The sequence below is a fragment of the Rhinichthys klamathensis genome, unplaced genomic scaffold (genome assembly GCF_029890125.1).
Source record: "Rhinichthys klamathensis goyatoka isolate OS25496 unplaced genomic scaffold, OSU_Roscu_1.1 h1tg000204l_1, whole genome shotgun sequence".
Classification (NCBI taxonomy): Eukaryota; Metazoa; Chordata; class Actinopteri; order Cypriniformes; family Leuciscidae; genus Rhinichthys; species Rhinichthys klamathensis.
Window position 1 is genome coordinate 54,685 of NW_026606729.1, and position 22,447 is coordinate 77,131.

A 22,447-nucleotide genomic window follows, 5' to 3' on the forward strand; every position below is an offset into this window, starting at 1 on the left:
TCAAAACAAAAGAAAACAGACTACAGACTCTGCTTCTGTAATTCGTATGAAATGTGCATTTCTCTCTGGCGAGTTCACTACTGCGAAGATGCGAGTCAGCATCATCACCTTTATATTTGCAGCCACACTGACAAAGACTTGTTTATTAATAAACAATTAAAATGTCCCCTTGAAATTATTCATAGTCATTATTTTTGCCGGTTCTTTGTGGCAGCTTTAAGATACTGTATTGGCAGCGCCACCCTTACATTTTACATGAATGCGTCACCACTGCATCAGCACCGAAAACATGATTTTTATTTTTTTATTTTTTTATCAAAAATCGTGATACGAACCGAATTGTTGGTTTGGTCTATCGTTACAGCCCTAGCAAGATGAGAAAGCAGGAGTTTAGTCGTTTATCGTGGAATGGCTATCTGAACTTCTTTGCCAAGCGGAAACCAGTACAGAAGTAATCAATAAATTATCGGGGAGGGTCATGCCTTTTTTCACAATCATTTTGGAGGGTCATAGAAAAAATTATTGCTGGCGAAGGGAGGGTCAAGTCTTTTTTGACTACAGATCTCAAATCTCCTCCGGTGGCCCTTTAAATAAATAACGAACAGTCCCTAAGTCAGAAATGAGGCCGCTTCTCGCAATGCAAAGTCAATGGAGACCGTTGGATTGTTTGTGGCCGTGGTTTTCAGATTATGTCGCTCTGTTTCTATCTCAGTGTGTGCCATGTGAAATATAAAGCCAGGGGCCTTTGCAAAGGTCAGCGGGGTTGAGGTGCAGACAGAAATAAAGCAGCACTGATAGTAAGTGTGTGGAAATGGAAATCCTCACACTATGGAGTTACTGATACACTAAGAGCACTTCGCAGAAATCCATTATGAGCTGTGACCTTTTGCTAACCCTGCCTTGAAACGTTAAAAGAGCACAAAGCAAGTAAAGCCTTGGTTGTGTTTGTGTGTGACTTGAGTCGCTGTTATTATGCTGATATCATGGTGACCTTGATGTATCGATGTATGTAAGTGTGTGTCTGAGCAAGATTATTACAGATTATGTGGGTGTGTGTGTGTTTTACAGTGTATTAGCATGATAGACTTCTGTAAAGAATTAGTAAATAATAAATGTTTTCATATGTATAAGAAACAATAGATCAAATATATCATGATAAAGTGAGAAAATGGTAAGAAATAAATCACTGTTAGATAGCAAGATGTTTTTTTAATGTTTCTTGAACTATGGAGACTTCATATTTGTCTTTCTATTTTATTAGGATCATATTTTAAGATATTTCAGTGCACGTTTCTTTCAGTTAAAACAGCTCAAACATTAATTTTAGTCTGGACTAGGCTTAAACCTTATCTGTGAAAACAGGGGTATATATACATAATTATTAATTTAATGAGCATTTATCCAGTTAGTCATTAGAAATTTAGGCATAGGCATATACATCTATTCAATTTCTGTACTCACTAACCAATGAGTTCATCTGACACTTATCACTGACTTTATTTGCATAAATTGAAAGTGTAGATATGGCAGCCAAGCTTAATGAGATTCTCAAGTGGCTTACAAAGTCTTTTCACATTCAGTGAGGTTGAGCAGAGAAAGCTTCTCAGGAAAAAGGGCTTTTATGGTCTGTGTTTGTCCCTGTTAGCGGCTGTGTTGGTCAATGCTTCAAGAAGAGACAGCAAGCTGAAGAAGAGCATGCGTTTATTGAACCAAACAGAAGATCAAGAAACGGACAATGAGTTTCCCAAACAGCACTTTTAAAATGAGAGAATCTATACTGTGAACAATGCGTTTGAAGGGAAAGAAATATAATTCTGATAGCTATATATATACATACTGTATATATATATATATATATATATATTCCATGTTTCCTCCAAACAATATTTTCTTAATTATCAAGATAGGCACATGAAAGGTCATTGAGCAACATTTATTAATTGTGTGTGCCAGAAACACGTTCATTCAACAGAATCTCTGCTTGGAGAAAATTACCTGTTTGATTTTGGCCAAATTAAAGTTACACTAGCTAGGAATCTGCATATGTGGTGCATACAGAATTGAACAGGTCACACAAACCTTTTAAATACATTTGTCCTTGGGTTAAAGAAAACTGAGGAATATTTTGGACGGCAGCCTCTCAATTTAGTACTTAAAATCTACAATTATTAAACATTTAAAGGTGAATCCAGTTTTAGGGGAAGGGAAGCTGATGTGCATTCTAAAATGCAAAATTATTTGGATAAACCTTTTTGGATAAAACATTGTTTTTCTTAAACAACGGTGTTACGACCCGTGAGGTCTCTCTGTGTTGTGTTTGTGTTGTTGTGGGTGTGGTCTGTTTCGCCTGCAGGGGTGTACCCGTGTCCTGAGCCTGACGTCATGGGAAATCCCGCAGCTGGAGTTAATCCGCGGCAATTAGTGAGACGAGTAAACTGAGCCAGTGAAGCGCTCTCGCTCTCTCTCTTTTTCCCTTGGTGGCCCGCATCCCTCCGGTGTAAACTACTGTGTGAGAAACTGTGTGAGAAACTGTAAACTGCAGCGTGAACTGCTGTGTGAGTTTATGGTGTGGGCAACGGCGGGACGTGATCTGCCGAGTGCTTGGTCTTCATTTCGCGTCACACTGTGCGTCTGGTTACCTTGGGGAAGCAGCTGGAAGGCGGCGTGGTGAGCAGCAGACGGTGCACTTTTTCCCGAGTGTGCTTTAACGCAGTGGAGAGCCGTGGAGACTGTTTGTGGTGTTGCATACTTTTCATTTTGAATGCCATGTTAATGACACCTCTCGTATACTTTTGATAGGAGGTTATTTATTTTGTTTGGAATAAACACATGAATCTGACACATGTTTTGGGTCATCCTTGGTTTTCCACCTGGAACAATTATTTATTTTGTTCGTCCCTTACCCCCAGACATATCAGGGACGTAACAAAGGTGGGGGCTCGTCCGAGATAAATTACTTCTGGAACACCAGGATGCTTAATTCATGTTTCAGGTTGGATGTATAGTGATTAAGCCTTAAATTAACTGGTAAATGCTGTGTGTATGTGTGTGCATATGTATACGTATAGCCTATATATACATATACTTCTTTTTTGTTTTTGTTGGTGGTTGCCGTTTATGGTAATGTGGTGATTGATGTTAATCCCGAGTAAAATATCCACTTGACCGCTTCCTCAGCTTAGTGCACACTGCGTGAAAAGAGCTGTAATCGGGCATGTAAAACTCCTGAGTACTCCTGTGTACTCCACAAATAAACGGATGTGTACGGGAGTTTGCTGTCCCGTCACACAATCCCGAATACTCCTGGATATGTACCAAGTTTGGGGCACAGCAGGGAGCCACTAGGGCCATCAGTTACCATGGTGAATAATCCCCCGGTTGGGGTCAATGCCAGGGAATATTAGCATTTCACACCTTTGGGACACAAGGCAGTGGCCTCCTTCAATTGGTCAGAGATCTTACGGTCGGGCCAGCAGGATTGGGTGCTGAATGCTTTCCCCCTCCTCTAAACCCTCTAAACTCCTCCTCTAAAACCCTAAACCCCTCCTCTAAAACCCTAAACCCCTCCTCTAAAACCCCACACTATGGGTCCAGTTTAAGGCCTTATTTGGGTTTATTGTTACTCATCATTAATATTTATTATCATTGGTGTTCATGGTTATAATGTCAAGACAATCAGATAGACAAAGTTGAGTTTGTTATTTTTATTATTTTAAAATGACACTGGGCACATGACATATATATATATATATATATACACACAATCAAAATTCTATAAATAAAAAATATGTTAGCATAGAATACACTTTACTATTAGTCATACAATATATAACCCCATCTAATAATTAAGGCCTGTGTATAATATTTAGAAAACAATATAATATACAAATACTTTAGAATATATAAATAGTACAATATATAAATAGTACAATATATAAATATAGAGATACCAATGTGGAATTGTATAAAATATATAAATGCAGTATATATAGAAAACTAAATAGAATTATATATAATACAATCTATAAATAATACTATATAAAATAAATACTATATAAAAAACAACAACAGAATATTCAAATTATACTATAGAATAATATTTAGATGCGTAATGCTAAAATAATTCACAGGCCAGCTTCTGTGGTCTCCACCGTGACTCGATCTGCACCAACTCGTGGATGATGAGTTCCTAAGTACTTCTGGTCTGCTTCCAGTCTTTTTTGTAGCACCCCACACAGCGCAGACAAAGCTTTACTACGGGTTGGAGGCCGAACAACCCACACCGTCTTTCTATCCAAGATGGCATCCTCCTCTTCAGACATTTGGTCAACTGTTGCAGTCTTCCAGATAGCTGCCTCTTCCTCTGTCTGGAGAACACCAGTCCTGCTGCTCAGCAGCTGCAAAATGGGAGGGAAAAAAGAAATTAAACCACTGAAATTATCAAATGGGTTGGGATGGGAGCCTTTTAGTCTTTTACTGAGATTTATATTTATTTATACTTACTCTTCTTTTTCTTTGTCTCGTGCGAGCAATGATCCTGCTGTCCTCCATCTTCTCTTTGTTCTCATCTTGGGCCATCCTGTAACCCCTTCGAACAGTTTCAAAATATGTCTTGCAGGATGCTAGAGAGAGGGAGATAGTGAGGGGGGAGAATGTGTTTATTTATAACTAACTAGTCTATACAGTTAAATAGTTGTAGTCTTGGTATATTCTCTTGTGACTTACCTTTAACAACAGCAGGATCTACGTCCGGTACAGCCATGGAGACGCCATTAAAGAGATAGGTTGTGACCTCGAGGTTGTGGGGGGAGGATAGACTGTGGAGCAGTACCGGTAATTAAAGAAGGTTGATTAAAAATATAATTTGAAACAATAGTTTTAAAGATATAAGTTACCTTGTCTGTGGGTCATATTTGTGTGTGTTGTTTTCCCCATTGTGCAATCTGCGTACAGCTTCCTGTAAAAATCCAACATAGTATGAGAGCTCAATTCAAATACATTAATAAATAAAGCACACAAAGTTAAGCGGACACCGCAAAATGTTTGTGACTTAAAAAACTAAAATAAATAAAATAACTTACCGCAACAGATTTATTCCCAGCTCTCTTTAATTTCTTCGAAGCAGGCTCCTCTCTTGCCTCTTTGAGCTCATTGATGTCCGCCTCCATCTTAACCAATCTCTTGTCCATCGTCTCCAGCTTTTCAAATATCCGCTTCAAACTTGCATTCACCATATTCACCAGTCGGTTTTCGTTCGGACTCGGAGTTTGAAAAGCCACGTTGTCCCGGCGTAAAGGAGTAACATCTCTACTCTGCTCTCCGTAAAACTCCAACGTTCTTTTGCAAGCCATCTTCGCGTTGTAAATAGGATACGGCGTACCTTTACTAACCTGTATATTTTAGATATCTTTTGTTTTATACATACTGGTAACACCCATCCACAAACAAAATTTGCCGCCTCTAAAGTTTTCAGGTAATGCTATTGGTTACTTTCACTGACACAAAACATAAACTGATTCCGTTGGTTGGAACTGGATGACGTCATTGTATTTCATCCAATTGCACGCTTGGAAAGTAGAAATACGGAAATCAAGCACTGTAGCGAAATAAACACAGCAACCTCAGTCACTCCTCAGTTTATCAGAAACATCAAACTACCGGATCGATAAAGGGTTTAACAATGTCTGCTCTGACGGAAATTTAAAAGAAGAAGAAGAACGGACCGGATTGCGAATCCCGATTTATTACAGAAGCGAATCGTAAAAAAAATAATCTGTTTGCTTTCAAGCCATGGAGGGAACAAGGAAACGGAAGAGACAGTTTTGTGGTCATTGTAAAGATTTCGTTTCACATACGCTTTTTTATTCGCACAAGAAAACATATTTTTTAAATGGAGTTTGGATAAAAGACGCTACCGATAGGCCTACTCTGCGTGTTTCAGAAAGTTTGTTTATCACGCAACCAGAGGACAACGAACATGAACAACAACCGGAAAATGATGTGGACAACACTCTGCAAGGTATGAATAGGTTGTTTTCAGTAATTATAATTATGCCCAGTTCATTTCTATTTGAAATTTGAAAGCTATACTACCCAGCTGTAGTTTCAGTCATTATTTTACCCTGAACTAAGCCATGTGGAGGCGTAAATGCATATGGTAACCAAGCAACGTTAGCAGACTTGGGACCAGCTGACCACTTACGTCTTAACAAATCATGAATGCATACATGATAAATATATCCAAAGTAACATTACAAGTAATTATTTTTCACTAAAAATCTACTCAAGTAAAAGTACAAATATGTTGCATTCAAACTAAGTTACTTGTGGGATACCACAAACGTTTGACCAAAGTTACTGGAGAACATTCTTTATTTGTTACATTTTGTGAGAAATATTGTGTAAAATGGCTCGTTTTTCTGTTATAGAGAACTTTGATTATGAAGATCTCAAGCTTCCCCTGGGTGCCAGTGACTCTTCAGATACTGCCAGTGCTCCACTGTTGCCATCAACTGTGTTTTGTATGCAGCAAGGGGACAAACAGACTGATATACAAGACCAAGAACTGTACGAGGACTGCACTTTGCAAGGTAAGATTGTGCACCTGTCAATAGTCTCAAAGCCTGTAACTTATAACCTACCATAATTCTTTGGAGACTGTTACTGTGCTAAAGCACCCAGAGAAGTCTGTGGTACTTCTTTTGTATTTACAATAGTTTGAATGTATGATTACTCCTGTCCTCCTTAGTGATGATTTTGTTTGTGTGGTTTTCAGAGGTGTCAAAAGTATTCACATTCTTTACTCAAGTAAAAGTATAGATACTAGGTTTTAGAAAAGACTTCTGTAGAAGTTGAAGTATCAACTCAAGCTTTTTTCTAAGTAAAAGTGTAAAAGTACTGGTTTCAAAAACTACTTAAAGTATTAAAGTAAAATTTCTACTTAAGTAAGGTAACAAAGTATTTGTACTTAGTTACTTGACACTTCTGGTGGTTTTAAAATGGGTGTTGTGTTTGGGTTTCAGATGACAATGATGATGAAGACTTCAAGCTTTTCCTGAGTGCCAGTGACAGTGAGTCTTCAGATGAAGATGGCTACTATGACCAGGCAGACAGTTTCATGGAAGAGGATCAGCTTGAAGAGACTGACATTTTTGGGGAGGAAAATATGGATGCAGATGGGTTCAGGGTCACAGAAGACAGCCCTGAACATTTGATGTTGAAACTGCTTGCATTTATGCTTTTGGCATGGCAAGCTGTTTTCAAAATATCAGACCGTGCAATTTTTGCACTCTTGCAGTGCATAAGACAATTAATTTGGCTCATGGGACATATTCTGTGTGTGAACACACTCTGTGGGCTGGCTGGAAAGATCCCTAAGACTTTATATTCACTCAGGAAATGGACTAACATCTGCAGAGACAGCTTTAGCCAGTTTGTGGTATGCCCAAAGTGTATGGTAACATACACAATTGAGGAATCATACACCACCTCTAGATCCGGTGCAAAAATCATCAACACTTGTTCTTCTAGACCTTTCCACAAACACCCACAAAAAAAATTAAGAAGCAAATGTGGAACTCCTTTGATGAGAAAGCTTATTGGCTCAAGTGGTAAAGAATACCTGTATCCCATCCGTGTCTACTGTTACAAAAAGGTCCGTCAGTCTTTGGAGACTTTGGTGAGAAGGTCTGGATTTTTGGAGAAATGTGAGCAATGGAGACACCGCAGCATGCCTGACTCTGTCATGGGGGATGTATATGATGGGAAAATCTGGCAGGACTTTCAATATGTAAATGGTCAACCATTTCTATCAGAACCTAATAATTTTGCACTGATGATGAATGTTGACTGGTACCAACCCTATAAGCACTCCCCATATTCAGTCGGTGTTATATATCTTGTCGTTTTGAATTTGCCGAGAGAGGAACGCTTCAAAGATGAAAACATGATTTTAGTTGGAGTGATACCAGGACCCAAAGAACCCAAACTCAACATGAATGCATATCTTGAGCCCTTGGTTGATGACCTCCGAGAATTGTGGGAAGGAGTTGTTCTAATGGACTCTTCACCCTTGGGATGCCAGGTTTACAGAGCAGCATTACTCTGCCTCTCATCTGATATTCCAGCTTCCCGCAAGTGTGGTGGTTTTGTTGGCCATGGAGCACTAAGAGGTAAATTCTGATTTATTATGCTGTTTCACACTATTGCTCAGCTTTTTCCTATTGTGTGCAATAAATCTAACTTTAAAACAATTATTATCTTTTCAGGATGTAACAAGTGTCTAAAGAAATTCACGAAAACATCTTTTGGGGGAAAAACGGACTTCTCCGGATTTGACAGATCAACCTGGACTCTGCGCACCTCTGAGGAACACAAAAGATTTGCAAAGATGACAGAGAAGGCTACTACAAAGGCAGCCCAGAAGAAACTGGAAGCGCAGTATGGTGCCAGGTGGTCTGAACTGTTCTTCCTGCCATACTATGATGCCATCCGGTTTGTTGTCATTGATCCCATGCACAATTTACTCCTCGGAACTGCTAGACATGTTTTCAAACTCTGGATTGAGTGTGGGGTATTAAGTATCCAGAAGCTTGAAGAACTCCAAAAAAGAATGGACTCTCTCAAGGTGCCACAGGATGTTGGAAGGATTCCTCTCAGAATTGCATCAGGGTTTAGCGGGTTTACAGCAGACCAGTGGAAAAACTGGACAACCATCTATTCATTGTTTTGTTTAAAAGGCTTGATTGAGGATCCAGATTATGATATGTGGTTTGATTTTGTGCAAGCCTGCATTATTATGTGTTCAAGGGTCATCTCACATGATAGGCTTGAAGTAGCTGACTGTTACTTGCAAACATTTTTGTCGAAGTTTGTTGAACTGTATGGATCTCTTCATTGCACACCTAACATGCACTTACATTTACATTTAAAAGAATGCTTGTTAGATTATGGTCCCGTCTATGCCTTTTGGTGTTTCTCATTTGAGCGGTTAAATGGAATGTTGGGACAGTATCATAACAACAACAGAAATATTGAGGTTCAGGTCATGAGAAATTTCCAACAATGTCAACAGCTCCAGATGCCACTGCAAAGCGCCTATGCAACTGAATTCATCAACATCCTGTCTACAAAAGATGTGGGTTCCTTGTCAATCCATGACACCACTGATGTAATGTACATAAAACAGTATTCATGTATGTCATCTGCAACACTTGTTTTTCCAGATGTGGAGATGGTTAAAGCACTACCCCCATTTAAGAATGTAGTATTAACAGATTCAGAGAGACAAGCTTTGTTGTCAATGTACACACAAGTGTATCCTAACAGCTCCGTCTCAAAGGTTGGTCAATTAGCAAAGACATGCTTTAGAGTAAGAAGCCTTGGGGTGACTTTTTGTGTAAGAGGCAGGGCTGAAAGGTCAGCGTGTGTATCTGCAAAGTGGTGTGTTTACAATTCAAGTTTTGAAGAGCCTGTCCTTGATCCTACTGCAGAGGTGCGTCCTGGAATAGTGAAACAATTCTTTGTAATTTCTGTGAAAACACAAACTTCCATTATTCAGCATGTAGTGGCAAAAATAATGTGGCTGCACCCTCACCCAGACAGGCATTTCTTTGGAAAGCCTGTGGAAGTTTGGGGTATCAAGGGAATAGAGTCTAACATTGCCTCATCATTCCTCCCTGTTGAGCGCATTACAAGCAGATGTGTTCTCAGTACCACAACTGTGCAGTTAAGTCACACTAGGGAGAGAGTGTCTGTGGTCATTCCAATGTGTACAGTGGTAGAGATTTAAAAAAGTTGTATCTCTGAAGTGACCATTTGTGTGTGAAACATTTTTGTTTACATTGTTTTACATTGTTTATTTTGTAGGTTTTGTATTGTTTGAGTGCATTTTACACTAAATAAATTTGCATAATCCTAATGAGTATTTCTCCTTTGTTATGAAGAGCAGTGGACACCCAGATACAAACTTCTTTTAAGGTACTACAGTCTTTGTTGTAGATTGACACAATGTAAAGCACTTAGCAGCCAAATCACCTTTCCTGAATAGTAAGGAGGGGGGCAGGGGAATAGGGGCAATCTTGAGCTGCCAGTCCCAAAACAAATTAGCATTTACAAAGCCAAGCCATCAACTAACAGCAGGGGGTCAGACAAGTTCCTGTTTTCGGGCATTTGCAGGCATTTACAGGTACGCATAACAAAGTTCCAAAGCTCCATGCTAAAGAGCACATTTAGCGGGCGTATTCATTGCCTGAATTCTCCCGTTTACACCTCTTTTGACGCAGTGGCAGGGTAGTGTCCAGCTGGGCTTAAGGAGCCTTTCCATCGGGCACTAGTTTATTATTTTTTCTTTGTTGTTTTTGGAGGCGAATCCTGGGCGGAGACTGCGTTCTCCAAAGGGGGCTGGCGTTTCAGGGTTTCAACCGCTGATGTACTGCCTGTAAGTCGCCTCGAGCCCGGCAAGCTTCTGAAGATAGATAGGTAAGTTTTGGTGAGGCAGGTGCTGAGGAAGTCTGTTCTGTGGAGGGAAGTCGTGAGTTGGTTAGAGGGATTGATGTTAAACATTGGGTTATTTTATTCAGCGTGGTGATATTGTGTGTATTTTGTGTTGTGGTCATGGCCACGTTTGACTTAAATGTTTTTGTGTCCCATCCAGATTTGAACCAGTTGGATAAGTGCAAGAAAACAGAGCTCCATGCCATTGCAAATCATTACGGTATCTCTGTGTCCACTTCTCTAGTAAAATCTGAATTAAAAGCTGTAGTTTTAGATGGACTCGTTAAAAAAGGGATTATCATAATGCCGGTGACTATGGGCAGTCCTGGGAAAGAGGGGGGAGCGCTACTTGATGGAACTCCTGCTGGCCTGCAGGCAATACCGACAAGGAAACCTATAACGATACCTCAGTTTTTACCATTTTCAGTTGAGTCATCTCCTGGCGCTAAGCAGGAAAGCCGATTAAAAGTCCGTTTGTTGCGGCTTCAGATGGAGAAGGAAGAGAAAGAGAGAGATTTCCAACTCCACAGAGAGCTGGAACTTAAGAAACTAGAGGCAGATACAGCTTTTAAAATGAGACAATTGGAGTTACAAACCACTGTTGACGCTGCTCGTCCTGTTCCCGCTGTTGATAAAATATCTCCACAGCCTGCCAGTGATCATGATGTGAGCAAATATATTTCTCTGGTGCCTGTGTTTCGTGAGGCTGAAGTGGAGGTCTATTTTGGTGCATTTGAGCGTGTTGCTAGTGCTCTACGCTGGCCTAAAGAGGTGTGGGCCATCTTACTCCAGTGTAAATTGACCGGTAAGGCCCAGGAAGCGTGTGCAGCCTTGTCTGTAGAGGACGGCTTGAATTATGATCGAGTTAAAAATGCCATTCTGAGAGCTTACGAGTTAGTGCCGGAAGCATACCGACAGCGGTTTCGTGGTCTACGGAAAAGTCCCGATCAAACCTTTACAGATTTTGCTCGTGAAAAGGGGGTCCTTTTTGATCGATGGTGTGCATCGTGTAAAGCAGATGATGTGGCTGCTATACGTGAGCTTATTTTGCTCGAGGATTTTAAGAACAGTTTGCCAGAGCGTACTGCTGTATATCTAGGGGAACAAAAGATTGTTTCTCTACAGCAGGCAGCCATATTCGCAGATGAGTTTGCGCTTTTGCATAAGACCACTTTTACTAAGCGTGAGGTTTCGTCACGAGTAGGGTTTCAAAGGACTGAGCAGCCGGTGCATAATCCCCTTGACAGTCGTCCCAAGGGGTCCCCTATTCAGAAGGCGGACAGAGTTTGTTTTTTTTGTCGCAAGGCTGGACACTTAATTGCTGACTGCAGGGCTTGGAAGGGACAGCAACCTAGTGCAAATCAAAAGCAACCAAAGGGTGTGGGGTTAATCAAAACTTCTCCCCGACTCCTGGGGCTAGAATCAAAGATGCGTGAGGCAGCAGATGACTGTTTTAAACCTTTTATTTCTGAAGGTTTTGTCTCTCTGACAGGGAAAGCAGAAGATCAGCAGCGGGTGAGGATACTGCGGGACACAGCCTGTTCGCAATCGCTAATGCTATCTGGCACTCTCCCCGTGGGTGATAGTTCAGATGTAAGTGCAGTCGTGAGAGGTATTGAGATGGGTTTTGTACCAGCTCCACTACACCAGATTTTTCTCCGTTCTGATTTAGTGACTGGATTTTTCACGGTGGGGGTACGTGCAGAGTTTCCGATAGAGGGCATTGAAATAATAATGGGGAACGACATTGCTGGGGGAAAAGTGTTTCCTATACCTAAAGTAGTCAACAAGCCTATACCTGAGTCTGAAGAGGATGAGTTGGGGAAAACCCATCCTCATATTTTTGTAGCCAGCATGACTACGAGAGCACAGTCTCGTAAGCGGACCCAGGAAATTAACCTGTCTGACTCACTTTTTGCCCCCATTTTCTCTGAAAAAGGGTTGCCCCATGATGATCCGGTAAGTGATAAGGTGGACGGAACGGAGAGCGTAGTGGAATCTGTGGGTGAGTTAAATCTTGCACATTTACCGCTCACTGCTGATGCGCTGGTAAAAGCTCAAAGGTGTGATCCATCACTGATTAAATGTTTGGCATCAGTAAAAGCAGATAAATCGGAGTGTAACGGTAAGCAACCTTTCTTTGTGGATAACGGGGTACTGATGCGCCGATGGGTTTCTCGGGCAGATGATGCAGGGATGGAACCGGATGGTGATTGGAAAGTAGTTTACCAGGTAGTTGCACCTGTTGACTGTCGGCAGCAGATCTTGTCATTAGCACATGAGCATGTATGGGCAGGTCATTTGGGTATTAGTAAAACTTACCACCGTGTACTACAGCAGTTCTTTTGGCCAGGTTTAAAAACCGATGTAACCCGTTTTTGTAAAACCTGTAAGACCTGCCAGATTGTCGGAAAACCAAACCAGCCTGTCCCCCTGGCCCCGTTGCGGCCCATTCCCGTGGTTGGTGAACCATTCGAACACGTCATGGTTGATTGTGTGGGTCCGTTACCTAAAACCAAAGCGGGTAATCAGTTCCTACTCACCATGATGTGTGTGGCCACCAGATTTCCCGAAGCCATTCCCCTGCGTAGAATCACTGCTGTGTCAGTAACTAGGGCCCTGATCAAATTTTTTACTACCTATGGTTTGCCCAAGATGGTACAGACTGATCAGGGAACTAATTTCCTCTCGAAGGTGTTTAAACAAACTCTCAGCTCATTGGGAATCGCTCACTCAGTGTCCAGTGCCTATCATCCCGAGTCACAGGGAGTTTTGGAGCGTTGGCACCAAACATTGAAATCCATGCTCAAGAAATATTGCCATGAAACGTGTAAAGACTGGGATGAAGGGGTGCCTTTTGTACTTTTTGCTGCTCGTGATACAAAGCAAGAGTCTTTAGGTTTTAGCCCAGCCGAGCTTGTGTTTGGCCATAACGTGCGGGGACCGTTAAAGATGCTGAGAGAGAGAATGATGCATGATGGGTCTTCCAAAACTAATGTGTTGGATTTTGTTTCCCGGTGCAGGGAGCGACATCGTGCAGTGGAGCTGGCAAGGGAATCCCTGTCTTCCACGCAAAAGCGTATGAAACTGCGGTTTGATAAAAAGGCAGTGGAACGAGAGTTCAAGGCAGGTGACAAAGTGTTAGTCTTGCTGCCCGTCCCGGGGTCTGCCCTCACTGCTAAATTCTCAGGGCCATATGTTGTGGAAAGGAAGCTTTCAGAGACAGATTATATAATTCGTACACCTGACCGTAGACGGAAGACACGCCTATGTCATGTAAATATGTTGAAGTTTTTTCATTCCAGAGATGGCGATCTGGTGGAACCGGTGCAGACTCCAACAGTGGCAGTAGTGGGAGCCGCCATAATCACTAGTACATCTCTCAGTGATGGATCTGACGTTGACCTAGCAACTCCGTGTGAAGATCACCTATGTGGCAGGCTGGCTAACTCTGAGTTTATGGCTACTTTGGATCAACAATTGTCTTACTTACCCACATCTCAACGGCAGGATGTGATTGATTTACTTCATACTCACCCTAACATCTTAGGTAATGTGCCCTCTCGCACCACCGTACTAGAGCACGATATTAACGTGGGGGATGCTAGACCTATTAAGCAGCACGCGTATCGCTCTCCGATAACAAAGCGGGAAGCGATGCGTAAGGAAGTCAGTTATCTAGTCGAACATGGACTAGCAACGGCTAGTTACAGTCCGTGGAGCTCACCCTGTCTGTTAACGGTTAAGTCTGATGGGACGTTTCGTTTCTGTACCGATTTTAGAAAGGTGAATGCTGTTACGGTGACTGACTCATTTCCGTTGCCCCGCATGGATGACTTAATTGATAGGGTTGGACCAGCTAAATGTATCACAAAGCTGGATCTGCTGAAGGGATACTGGCAGGTGCCTTTGACCCAACGTGCTTCAGAGATCTCTGCCTTTGTGACACCCGACGCATTCATGCAGTACACTGTAATGCCCTTTGGGGTGAAAAATGCTCCTGCCACTTTTCAACGCCTGATGCAGCTTGTACTGGGAAATCTGCCCAATTGTAGTGTATATCTCGATGATGTAGTCGTGTACACCGAGGACTGGGGCAGCCACATGTCCAGTTTGGGGATAGTGTGTCAGCGGTTGGCAGACGCCTCTCTCACACCGCGATTTTATCGTTACCAACTCCCACCACTAGACGTGAACTTAGGAGATTCCTAGGTATGGTAGGATATTATAGGTGTTTCTGCCAAAACTTTTCGGTGGTAGTTGCTCCACTCACCAGACTGTGTAGTCCTCTAGTACCTTTTGTGTGGGATGACGTGTGTGATCGGGCTTTTGAAGCTGCCAAGTCTCTTCTGTGCAGTGCACCTGTACTGGTAGCGCCTGATGTTTCCCAACCTTTTCTATTGGAAGTTGATGCTAGTACTACTGGGGCTGGGGCGGTGTTGATGCAGAGAGGGGATGGAGACATGTGTAAACCTGTGTGTTATTTCTCAACCAAGTTCAAAAAACACCAACTGAATTATTCCACCATAGAGAAGGAGACGTTGGCCATGCTCCTGGCTCTACCGCACTTTGAAGTGTATGTGGGCTCAAGTTTCTTGCCGGTCACTGTTTACACAGATCATAATCCTCTTGTTTTTTTAGCCCGCATGTACAACAGTAACCAGCGGTTGATGCGCTGGGCCCTCCTGGCCCAAGGCTACAACCTCCATATTAAACATAAGAGAGGAGCGGATAACATCGTGGCTGATGCTTTGTCCCGTGGGTAAGGCCGTTCTCTCTTTTATTTTTATTTTTTCTTTGGTAGAACTGTGATAACATAACATCTAGAAGTTAAAATCCTTACAGTAGGTATACAAACTATTTAATAGGTTTGTTCTTATGGGTGGGGGTGTCACGACCCGTGAGGTCTCTCTGTGTTGTGTTTGTGTTGTTGTGGGTGTGGTCTGTTTCGCCTGCAGGGGTGTACCCGTGTCCTGAGCCTGACGTCATGGGAAATCCCGCAGCTGGAGTTAATCAGCGGCAATTAGTGAGACGAGTAAACTGAGCCAGTGAAGCGCTCTCGCTCTCTCTCTTTTTCCCTTGGTGGCCCGCATCCCTCCGGTGTAAACTACTGTGTGAGAAACTGTGTGAGAAACTGTAAACTGCAGCGTGAACTACTGTGTGAGTTTATGGTGTGGGCAACGGCGGGACGTGATCTGCCGAGTGCTTGGTCTTCATTTCGCGTCACACTGTGCGTCTGGTTACTTTGGGGAAGCAGCTGGAAGGCGGCGTGGTGAGCAGCAGACGGTGCACTTTTTCCCGAGTGTGCTTTAACGCAGTGGAGAGCCGTGGAGACTGTTTGTGGTGTTGCATACTTTTCATTTTGAATGCCATGTTAATGACACCTCTCGTATACTTTTGATAGGAGGTTATTTATTTTGTTTGGAATAAACACATGAATCTGACACATGTTTTGGGTCATCCTTGGTTTTCCACCTGGAACAATTATTTATTTTGTTCGTCCCTTACCCCCAGACATATCAGGGACGTAACAACGGTTAAAGGGTTGAGATGTGAGGATGTTTTGAGGATGGTCCCATCAGGGCCGAACATTTCGATTTTCCTGATCTCGACATGTGCTTTTTACGGTGTTTGAAGGACAAAAAAATGGACGACAGTAGCTTTAAAAGCGTGTCAGGGCAGTAGCTTTAAAAGCGTGTCAGGACAGTGGCTTTAAAAGCGTGTCAGGGCAGTAGCTTTAAAAGAGTGGTAGGGCAGTGGCTTTAAAAGAGTGTCAGGGCAGTAGCTTTAAAAGAGTGTCAGGGCAGTAGCTTTAAAAGAGTGTCAGGGCAGTAGCTTTAAAAGAGTGTCAGGACAGTAGCTTTAAAAGAGTGTCAGGGCAGTGGCTTTAAAAGCGTGTCAGGACAGTAGCTTTAAAAGAGTGTCAGGGCAGTGGCTTTAAAAGAGTGTCAGGACAGTAGCTTTAAAAGAGTGTCAGGGCAGTGGCTTTAAAAGAGTGTCAGGACAGTAGCTTTAAAAGAGTGTCAGGGCAGTGGCTTTAAAAGAGTGTCAGGGAGGGCAGTAGCTTTTAAAGAGTGTCAGGACAGTAGCTTTAAAAGCGTGTCAGGGCAGTGGCTTTAAAAGAGTGTCAGGGCAGTAGCTTTAAAAGAGTGTCAGGGCAGTGGCTTTAAAAGAGTGTCAGGGCAGTAGCTTTAAAAGCGTGTCAGGGCAGTGGCTTTAAAAGAGTGTCAGGGCAGTAGCTTTAAAAGCGTGTCAGGGCAGTAGCTTTAAAAGAGTGTCAGGGCAGTAGCTTTAAAAGCGTGTCAGGGCAGTAGCTTTAAAAGAGTGGTAGGGCAGTGGCTTTAAAAGAGTGTCAGGGCAGTGGCTTTAAAAGAGTGTCAGGGCAGTGGCTTTAAAAGAGTGGTAGGGCAGTGGCTTTAAAAGAGTGTCAGGGCAGTAGCTTTAAAAGAGTGTCAGGGCAGTAGCTTTAAAAGAGTGTCAGGGCAGTGGCTTTAAAAGAGTGTCAGGACAGTAGCTTTAAAAGAGTGTCAGGGCAGTGGCTTTAAAAGAGTGTCAGGGCAGTGGGTTTAAAAGCGTGTCAGGGCAGTGGCTTTAAAAGAGTGTCAGGGCAGTAGCTTTAAAAGCGTGTCAGGGCAGTGGCTTTAAAAGAGTGTCAGGGCAGTGGCTTTAAAAGAGTGTCAGGGCAGTAGCTTTAAAAGAGTGTCAGGGCAGTGGCTTTAAAAGCGTGTCAGGGCAGTGGCTTTAAAAGAGTGTCAGGGCAGTGGCTTTTAAAGAGTGTCAGGGCAGTAGCTTTAAAAGCGTGTCAGGGCAGTGGCTTTAAAAGAGTGTCAGGGCAGTGGCTTTAAAAGAGTGTCAGGGCAGTAGCTTTAAAAGCGTGTCAGGGCAGTGGCTTTAAAAGAGTGTCAGGGCAGTGGGTTTAAAAGAGTGTCAGGGCAGTAGCTTTAAAAGAGTGGTAGGGCAGTGGCTTTAAAAGCGTGTCAGGGCAGTGGCTTTAAAAGAGTGTCAGGACAGTAGCTTTAAAAGAGTGTCAGGGCAGTAGCTTTAAAAGAGTGTCAGGGCAGTAGCTTTAAAAGCGTGTCAAGGCAGTAGCTTTAAAAGCATGTCAGGGCAGTAGCTTTAAAAGCGTGTCAGGGCAGTAGCTTTAAAAGCGTGTCAGGGCAGTAGCGTTAAAAGTGTGTCAGGGCAGTAGCATAAATGATTTTGTCAAGCAGATAACAGATTCCTAAACATGAGAATCAGTTTAAATGTCGCAATGAACGATCCACACTATAAAATGGAAATGCAGATTTTTTTTATGCTTATCGTTGACAATACACAATCACATAAACGGGAATGGCCTTAACTATATGATAGGATTATTTTGCATAGACGTTACATTTCAATCAAATGCCAATGCAATCCTTCTGTGTCCATAGGCATACGAGCATTAGTATGAGCATCAAAGATCAGTCTCAGCTAGCCTACTTTTTCTTTCCGAAATTATTAAAATGACATGAAGTTTTTTTTTAAACGTTGCTACCTAAACATGTTGTTCTAGTTCCTTTTAAATGTTTAGCAAAGAAAGCTATAGAGCAGGTGTACTCACCCGACATTGCGTCGGATCTTTACAGCTGTTATCTAATTTTTCCAAAAAAGGATGGAGAGCTGCGTCATTTTCTAAATCTGAGAAATCTGTTCTGCTGGTACTCCAGTCCATGTTGCTGACACTCAAACAGATCGTGACTCAAACCAGATCCGAGGACTGGTTTGTCACTATAGATCTGAAAGACGCATACTTCCATATCTCCATCCTCCCTCAGCACAGGAGGTTGCTGAGGTTTTCTTTCAGGGGCAAAGAACACCAGTATCAGGCACTTCCTTTCGGTCTAGCTCTATCATCCCACACATTCACGAAGTGCGTAGATGCAGCTCTGGCCCCGCTCAGGCTGCAGTGCATACGCATTCTGAATTGCATAGACGACTGGCTGATTCTAGCGGAATCAGAACAGTTAGCGGTTCGGCATCGAGATGTCGTCCTCGCTCATATGCAAAGGTTGGGGTTGAGGCTCAATACCAAGAAGAGTGTGCTTTCTCACAAGAGGGAGCTCTTTGCCATCGAGTTGCTATCTCGACAGATGCTGCCCTCACCGGCTGGGGAGCGGTGTTGGAAGGCCGCTCAGCTCAGGGCTTGTGAAGGAGTCATCATCTCTCTTGACACATGAATTGCCTAGAGATGATGGTCGTCTTCAATGCGTTGAGACATCTCCTCCTAGACCTGAGGGGCCGTCATGTGTTGCTCTGGACAGACAACACGCTGGTGAACAACACGCAAACACACAGAAAATACACTCTCTGAGGCCAGTGTATATTCCAGGGGGCCAGAATATGGGAGCAGACACCCTGTCGAGGCAGGGGCTGAGGCCAGGGGGCTGAGGCCAGGGGACTGGAGACTCCACCTCAGGCGGTGGAGCAAATATGGGAGGTTTGGATGCTATGGTGCAGACATGGCTGAGGCTGCATCTGTATCCAATTTCCCCTGTTGCTCTGCTCTCAGGAGTTCTGGAGATAATCCGCCAGGATGGAATAAGCCTACGGCTAGTAGCACCACGCTGGCCGAGCTGAATTTGGTTTGCCGACCTAATTCTTCTCCTCGACGGCCCTCCCTTGGAGATCCCGATCAGGAGAGACCTTCCGTCTCAGACAGGGGGCGCAATATCCCTGATTTAGAAACTGTGGGTTTGGCCACTGAGGGGGTTTGGCCCCTGTGGGTTTGGAACTCTGGGTTTGGCCCCTTTCCATTGGACTAGTTGACATAGATGCTTCAGACGCATTCACGCTGGAGGCGTTCCCAAAGCGTCATCGACGCATTGCCTCGTTCCCTATCTAAGGAAACTATGGTTACAGTCGTAACCTGAGACGTTTTCCTTTGTTTATAGACCCCTCTTCAGTTAGTAAACATTGTGACGTTTTTTTGTGGGCGGAGCTTAGGTGGAGGCAGAACGATTATCCTGGCCGCTTCACTAACGCTAGTTTGCAAGTTTTGTTAGCTTGTTTTTGAAAAATGTGTGGTTGAAAGTCTAGTGTGATCATGTATAGCAGCGGTTCTCAAAGTGTGGGGCGCGCCCCACTGGTGGGGAATAGAGACGTGACAGGTGGGGCGCGCCAAACGGGAGGAAATTTTCCTTTTTATGCCTTTATATCTTTATCCAGACATCCCAAATGTCCCGGAAGTTCCGGGAGTCTCCCGCATATTGATAGCGGCTCCTTGACGCCCGCAAATGAGATCCAATCTCCCGGAATCTGGAGCAAGACCGCGCACTAGAGTAGAGAGTGACTGCGCGCGCGCGCGCGTGTGTGTGTGTGTGTGTGTGTGACTATTAATGCAGCGCGTGTGAGAGCAAACCGTCCTTATAGCTGTGTCTTGGCGCTTATTAGACCGATCACCCCCGGGGCGACAACAAGTAACAGGAATTCCCCACCTCCAAAATAATGATTGACGTGACGTCGGCATATTAATTGTAGCGGAACAAACTTTTGCGCCCATAGATATGTAGCCTATGTTTCGCGCCGATGGGTAGCCAGGCGCGCTGGAAGCTGTTTCATGCGTAAGTGGGGGCTGAGGGCTGGGTTGGAAAATATGTGACGTCATTATGTTGTGGCTTACGACAAGACATGAAATTTCTCTGAACATTGAACATGATTTGAGAGTGGCAGTATCAAGCCTGCAACCCTGCTTTGAGAAATTGTGCAATGCAAAACAGGCTCATTGCAGTCACTAATGCAGGGATAAATAGACCTGTCTTGCCAAATGGATTTCTCTTCTTTTCTTTTTTTAACAGATTGCAAAGTGGCACTTTTATTTCTTTTCTATTTTTGAGGCACTTTTATTTTCTCTATTTTTGAATTTCATGCAAGTTATGACACAGATGCACTTCATTTTCTTTATTTTTGAACTTGCTGTTATTTGATGTAGATAGTTTGTATTTAGATACAACTTGTTACTATACTGATACTACTTGTTACTTCAATAAATTGGAACATTTTAAGCTTGTTACGTATTTCATTAGCATTGTGTCGGGGCGATGGGGGCAGTGGGGCTTGAAAATTCCCCCTTGTCCAAAGTGGGGAATGACCGAAAAAGTTTGAGAACCACTGATGTATAGTGAATATCATAAATATCATCCTCAATATATGTCAATATACAGATAGCATAACAAATATAAATTGTCATTCGTTCATCGTCACATGCAGCTGGTTTTAAAACATGTTGACGTTTTATGTAATATTCTAATTTGTGTTTCTGATACATGGTCAGACCCATATAGTGTTCCCTCAATAGAGATGAAAGGATTGAACACTACTTCAAATAACATTAGCATAAATGAGCCGCCATTATAGAGCATACACTTGGCATATTTACTCTATTTACTTGCCTGTATTCTGCAGCATTTCTGTAAGACCAAACAAGCCGTTTAATTCAGATGAATAGCAGGCCTTCTTCCTTGACTTTAAACTTAATTAGCTATAAATCTGGTTTCAGAGACAGGACCTGAAAATTAAGCCAGGATTAGCCCTTAGTTAAATTAAGACATTTAAGTAGTTTTTATAAACGTCCCATAGAAAAAACAAACATTATTTGAGACAAAACAATGGCAGTGACATATTTTAAAATAAGCTTTCAGTTAAAACAGCTCAAACATGCATTTTAGTCTGGGACTAGACTTAAGTCTCGTCTGTGAAACCGGGGGTAAATGTGTTAAAGGTGGGGTAAGCGGTATTTCAAAAACGCTGTTGGACAATGTTAATATTTGAAATCAACCCGAACAAACACACCCCTCTCTTCATTGCTCCGCCGGCAAAACTCACACTCCAATCCTAACCGTCCCGCTCCGAGTCGGTGTCAAACCCCGATCCCCGGAGGCGAGTGCACTAGCATGACGCTAAACACCGCATTCACTAACAGTCGCCAGGCGACTCCACTAACTAGGCTTCGTTATGCATGCAATCCAACAGTGGATGTCTGTTTATCATAGCAGAAGTGCAACAAAATAATGCTTACACAAAAGTAATTACAAACAAGAGTTTATTGTTAGTTGCCAACAGCACAGTATTAACACAGGTCCTAAAGCTCTTTACTGAGCATAACCCTTCAAGTTTTTCTTTTTTGTATTGTGTCTCATCTCTATTTCTGCAGGCTTTCTTCAGATCTCCCTCTTGCTCATTAGGGTTCGGGTTCGGGTTAACCTCCACCGTCACACGCCCCCTGATGCTGATTGGCTACACACGTTTGTTGTTGTTCGCGTGTCGGTCCGAATAACTTCTAGCGTTTTTTAAATACCGCTTACCCCACCTTTAAGTGTGTAATTTAATCCAGAAGGACTCATAGTGTTACGGATGTGGTGTAGGTTGAAGGAGAGGCTGAGTCAAGAAGGCTCCAATTCAAACATTTACTAATACCACAAAACAACAAACAGGTACAGGCAGGCAGAGGGTACACACACCAAGGTAACATTCACATTAACACACTATGAACAAAGTAGAACCGACAAGGACTGACTGAACAGAGGGAAACTAAATACAGATACCAATGAACACTAACGAGGTGAGGACAGGTGACACGGATGATTATGACGATGAACAGGTGTGTAATGAGGGAGTGAGTTCAGGTGTGAAGACACGAGGGATACTGGGAAGTGTAGTGAAGACGAAGACAGGATCGTGCAGACGATGACTGTGACACATAGAGGCTGACAGAATAATCTGTATTCATAAAAACAGGCAAATCATGTTTCAGGAAAGAAGAGAAGATAAAAACAGAAGTGTAATATCATGAAATGCAGTGAACTAAACAGGATTGTTCTAGATGTAGACCACAGGCTTATAAATGCTTATAAAGGATTCCATTAAGAGTCACATAGATTGCAAAAACTAACAACAAATTCCCAGATTTAAAGCACCATCCATGCATTTCATC

The 22,447-nt window shown here is 42.8% G+C and overlaps 2 protein-coding genes across 3 annotated transcripts; one reads left to right on the forward strand and one right to left on the reverse strand.

Annotated features, from left to right (window-relative positions):
• Positions 1–3,605: 3,605 nt before the first annotated feature.
• On the reverse strand, positions 3,606–5,320 carry LOC130096664 (uncharacterized). 2 transcript variants are annotated; one of them, XM_056263266.1, is made up of 6 exons: positions 5,082–5,320; positions 4,896–4,957; positions 4,726–4,817; positions 4,504–4,622; positions 4,275–4,397; positions 3,606–3,891 (listed from the first exon to the last, which is right to left on the reverse strand). In XM_056263266.1, exons 1-6 carry the CDS (start codon positions 5,232–5,234, stop codon positions 3,814–3,816), a joined length of 627 nt encoding a protein of 208 aa, XP_056119241.1. In that variant the 5' UTR covers positions 5,235–5,320; the 3' UTR covers positions 3,606–3,813. The 2 variants fall into 2 exon arrangements, with proteins under 2 accessions (XP_056119241.1, XP_056119240.1); XM_056263265.1 differs by lacking the exon at positions 3,606–3,891 and having other exon boundaries at positions 4,079–4,397.
• A 1,405-nt stretch (positions 5,321–6,725) lies between these two features.
• LOC130096661 (uncharacterized) lies at positions 6,726–9,913 on the forward strand. The gene is made up of 3 exons (XM_056263262.1): positions 6,726–6,786; positions 7,023–8,171; positions 8,268–9,913. The coding sequence occupies exons 1-3, from the start codon at positions 6,726–6,728 to the stop codon at positions 9,788–9,790; spliced, it is 2,733 nt and encodes a 910-aa protein (XP_056119237.1). The 3' UTR covers positions 9,791–9,913.
• The last annotated feature ends 12,534 nt before the right edge of the window (positions 9,914–22,447 follow it).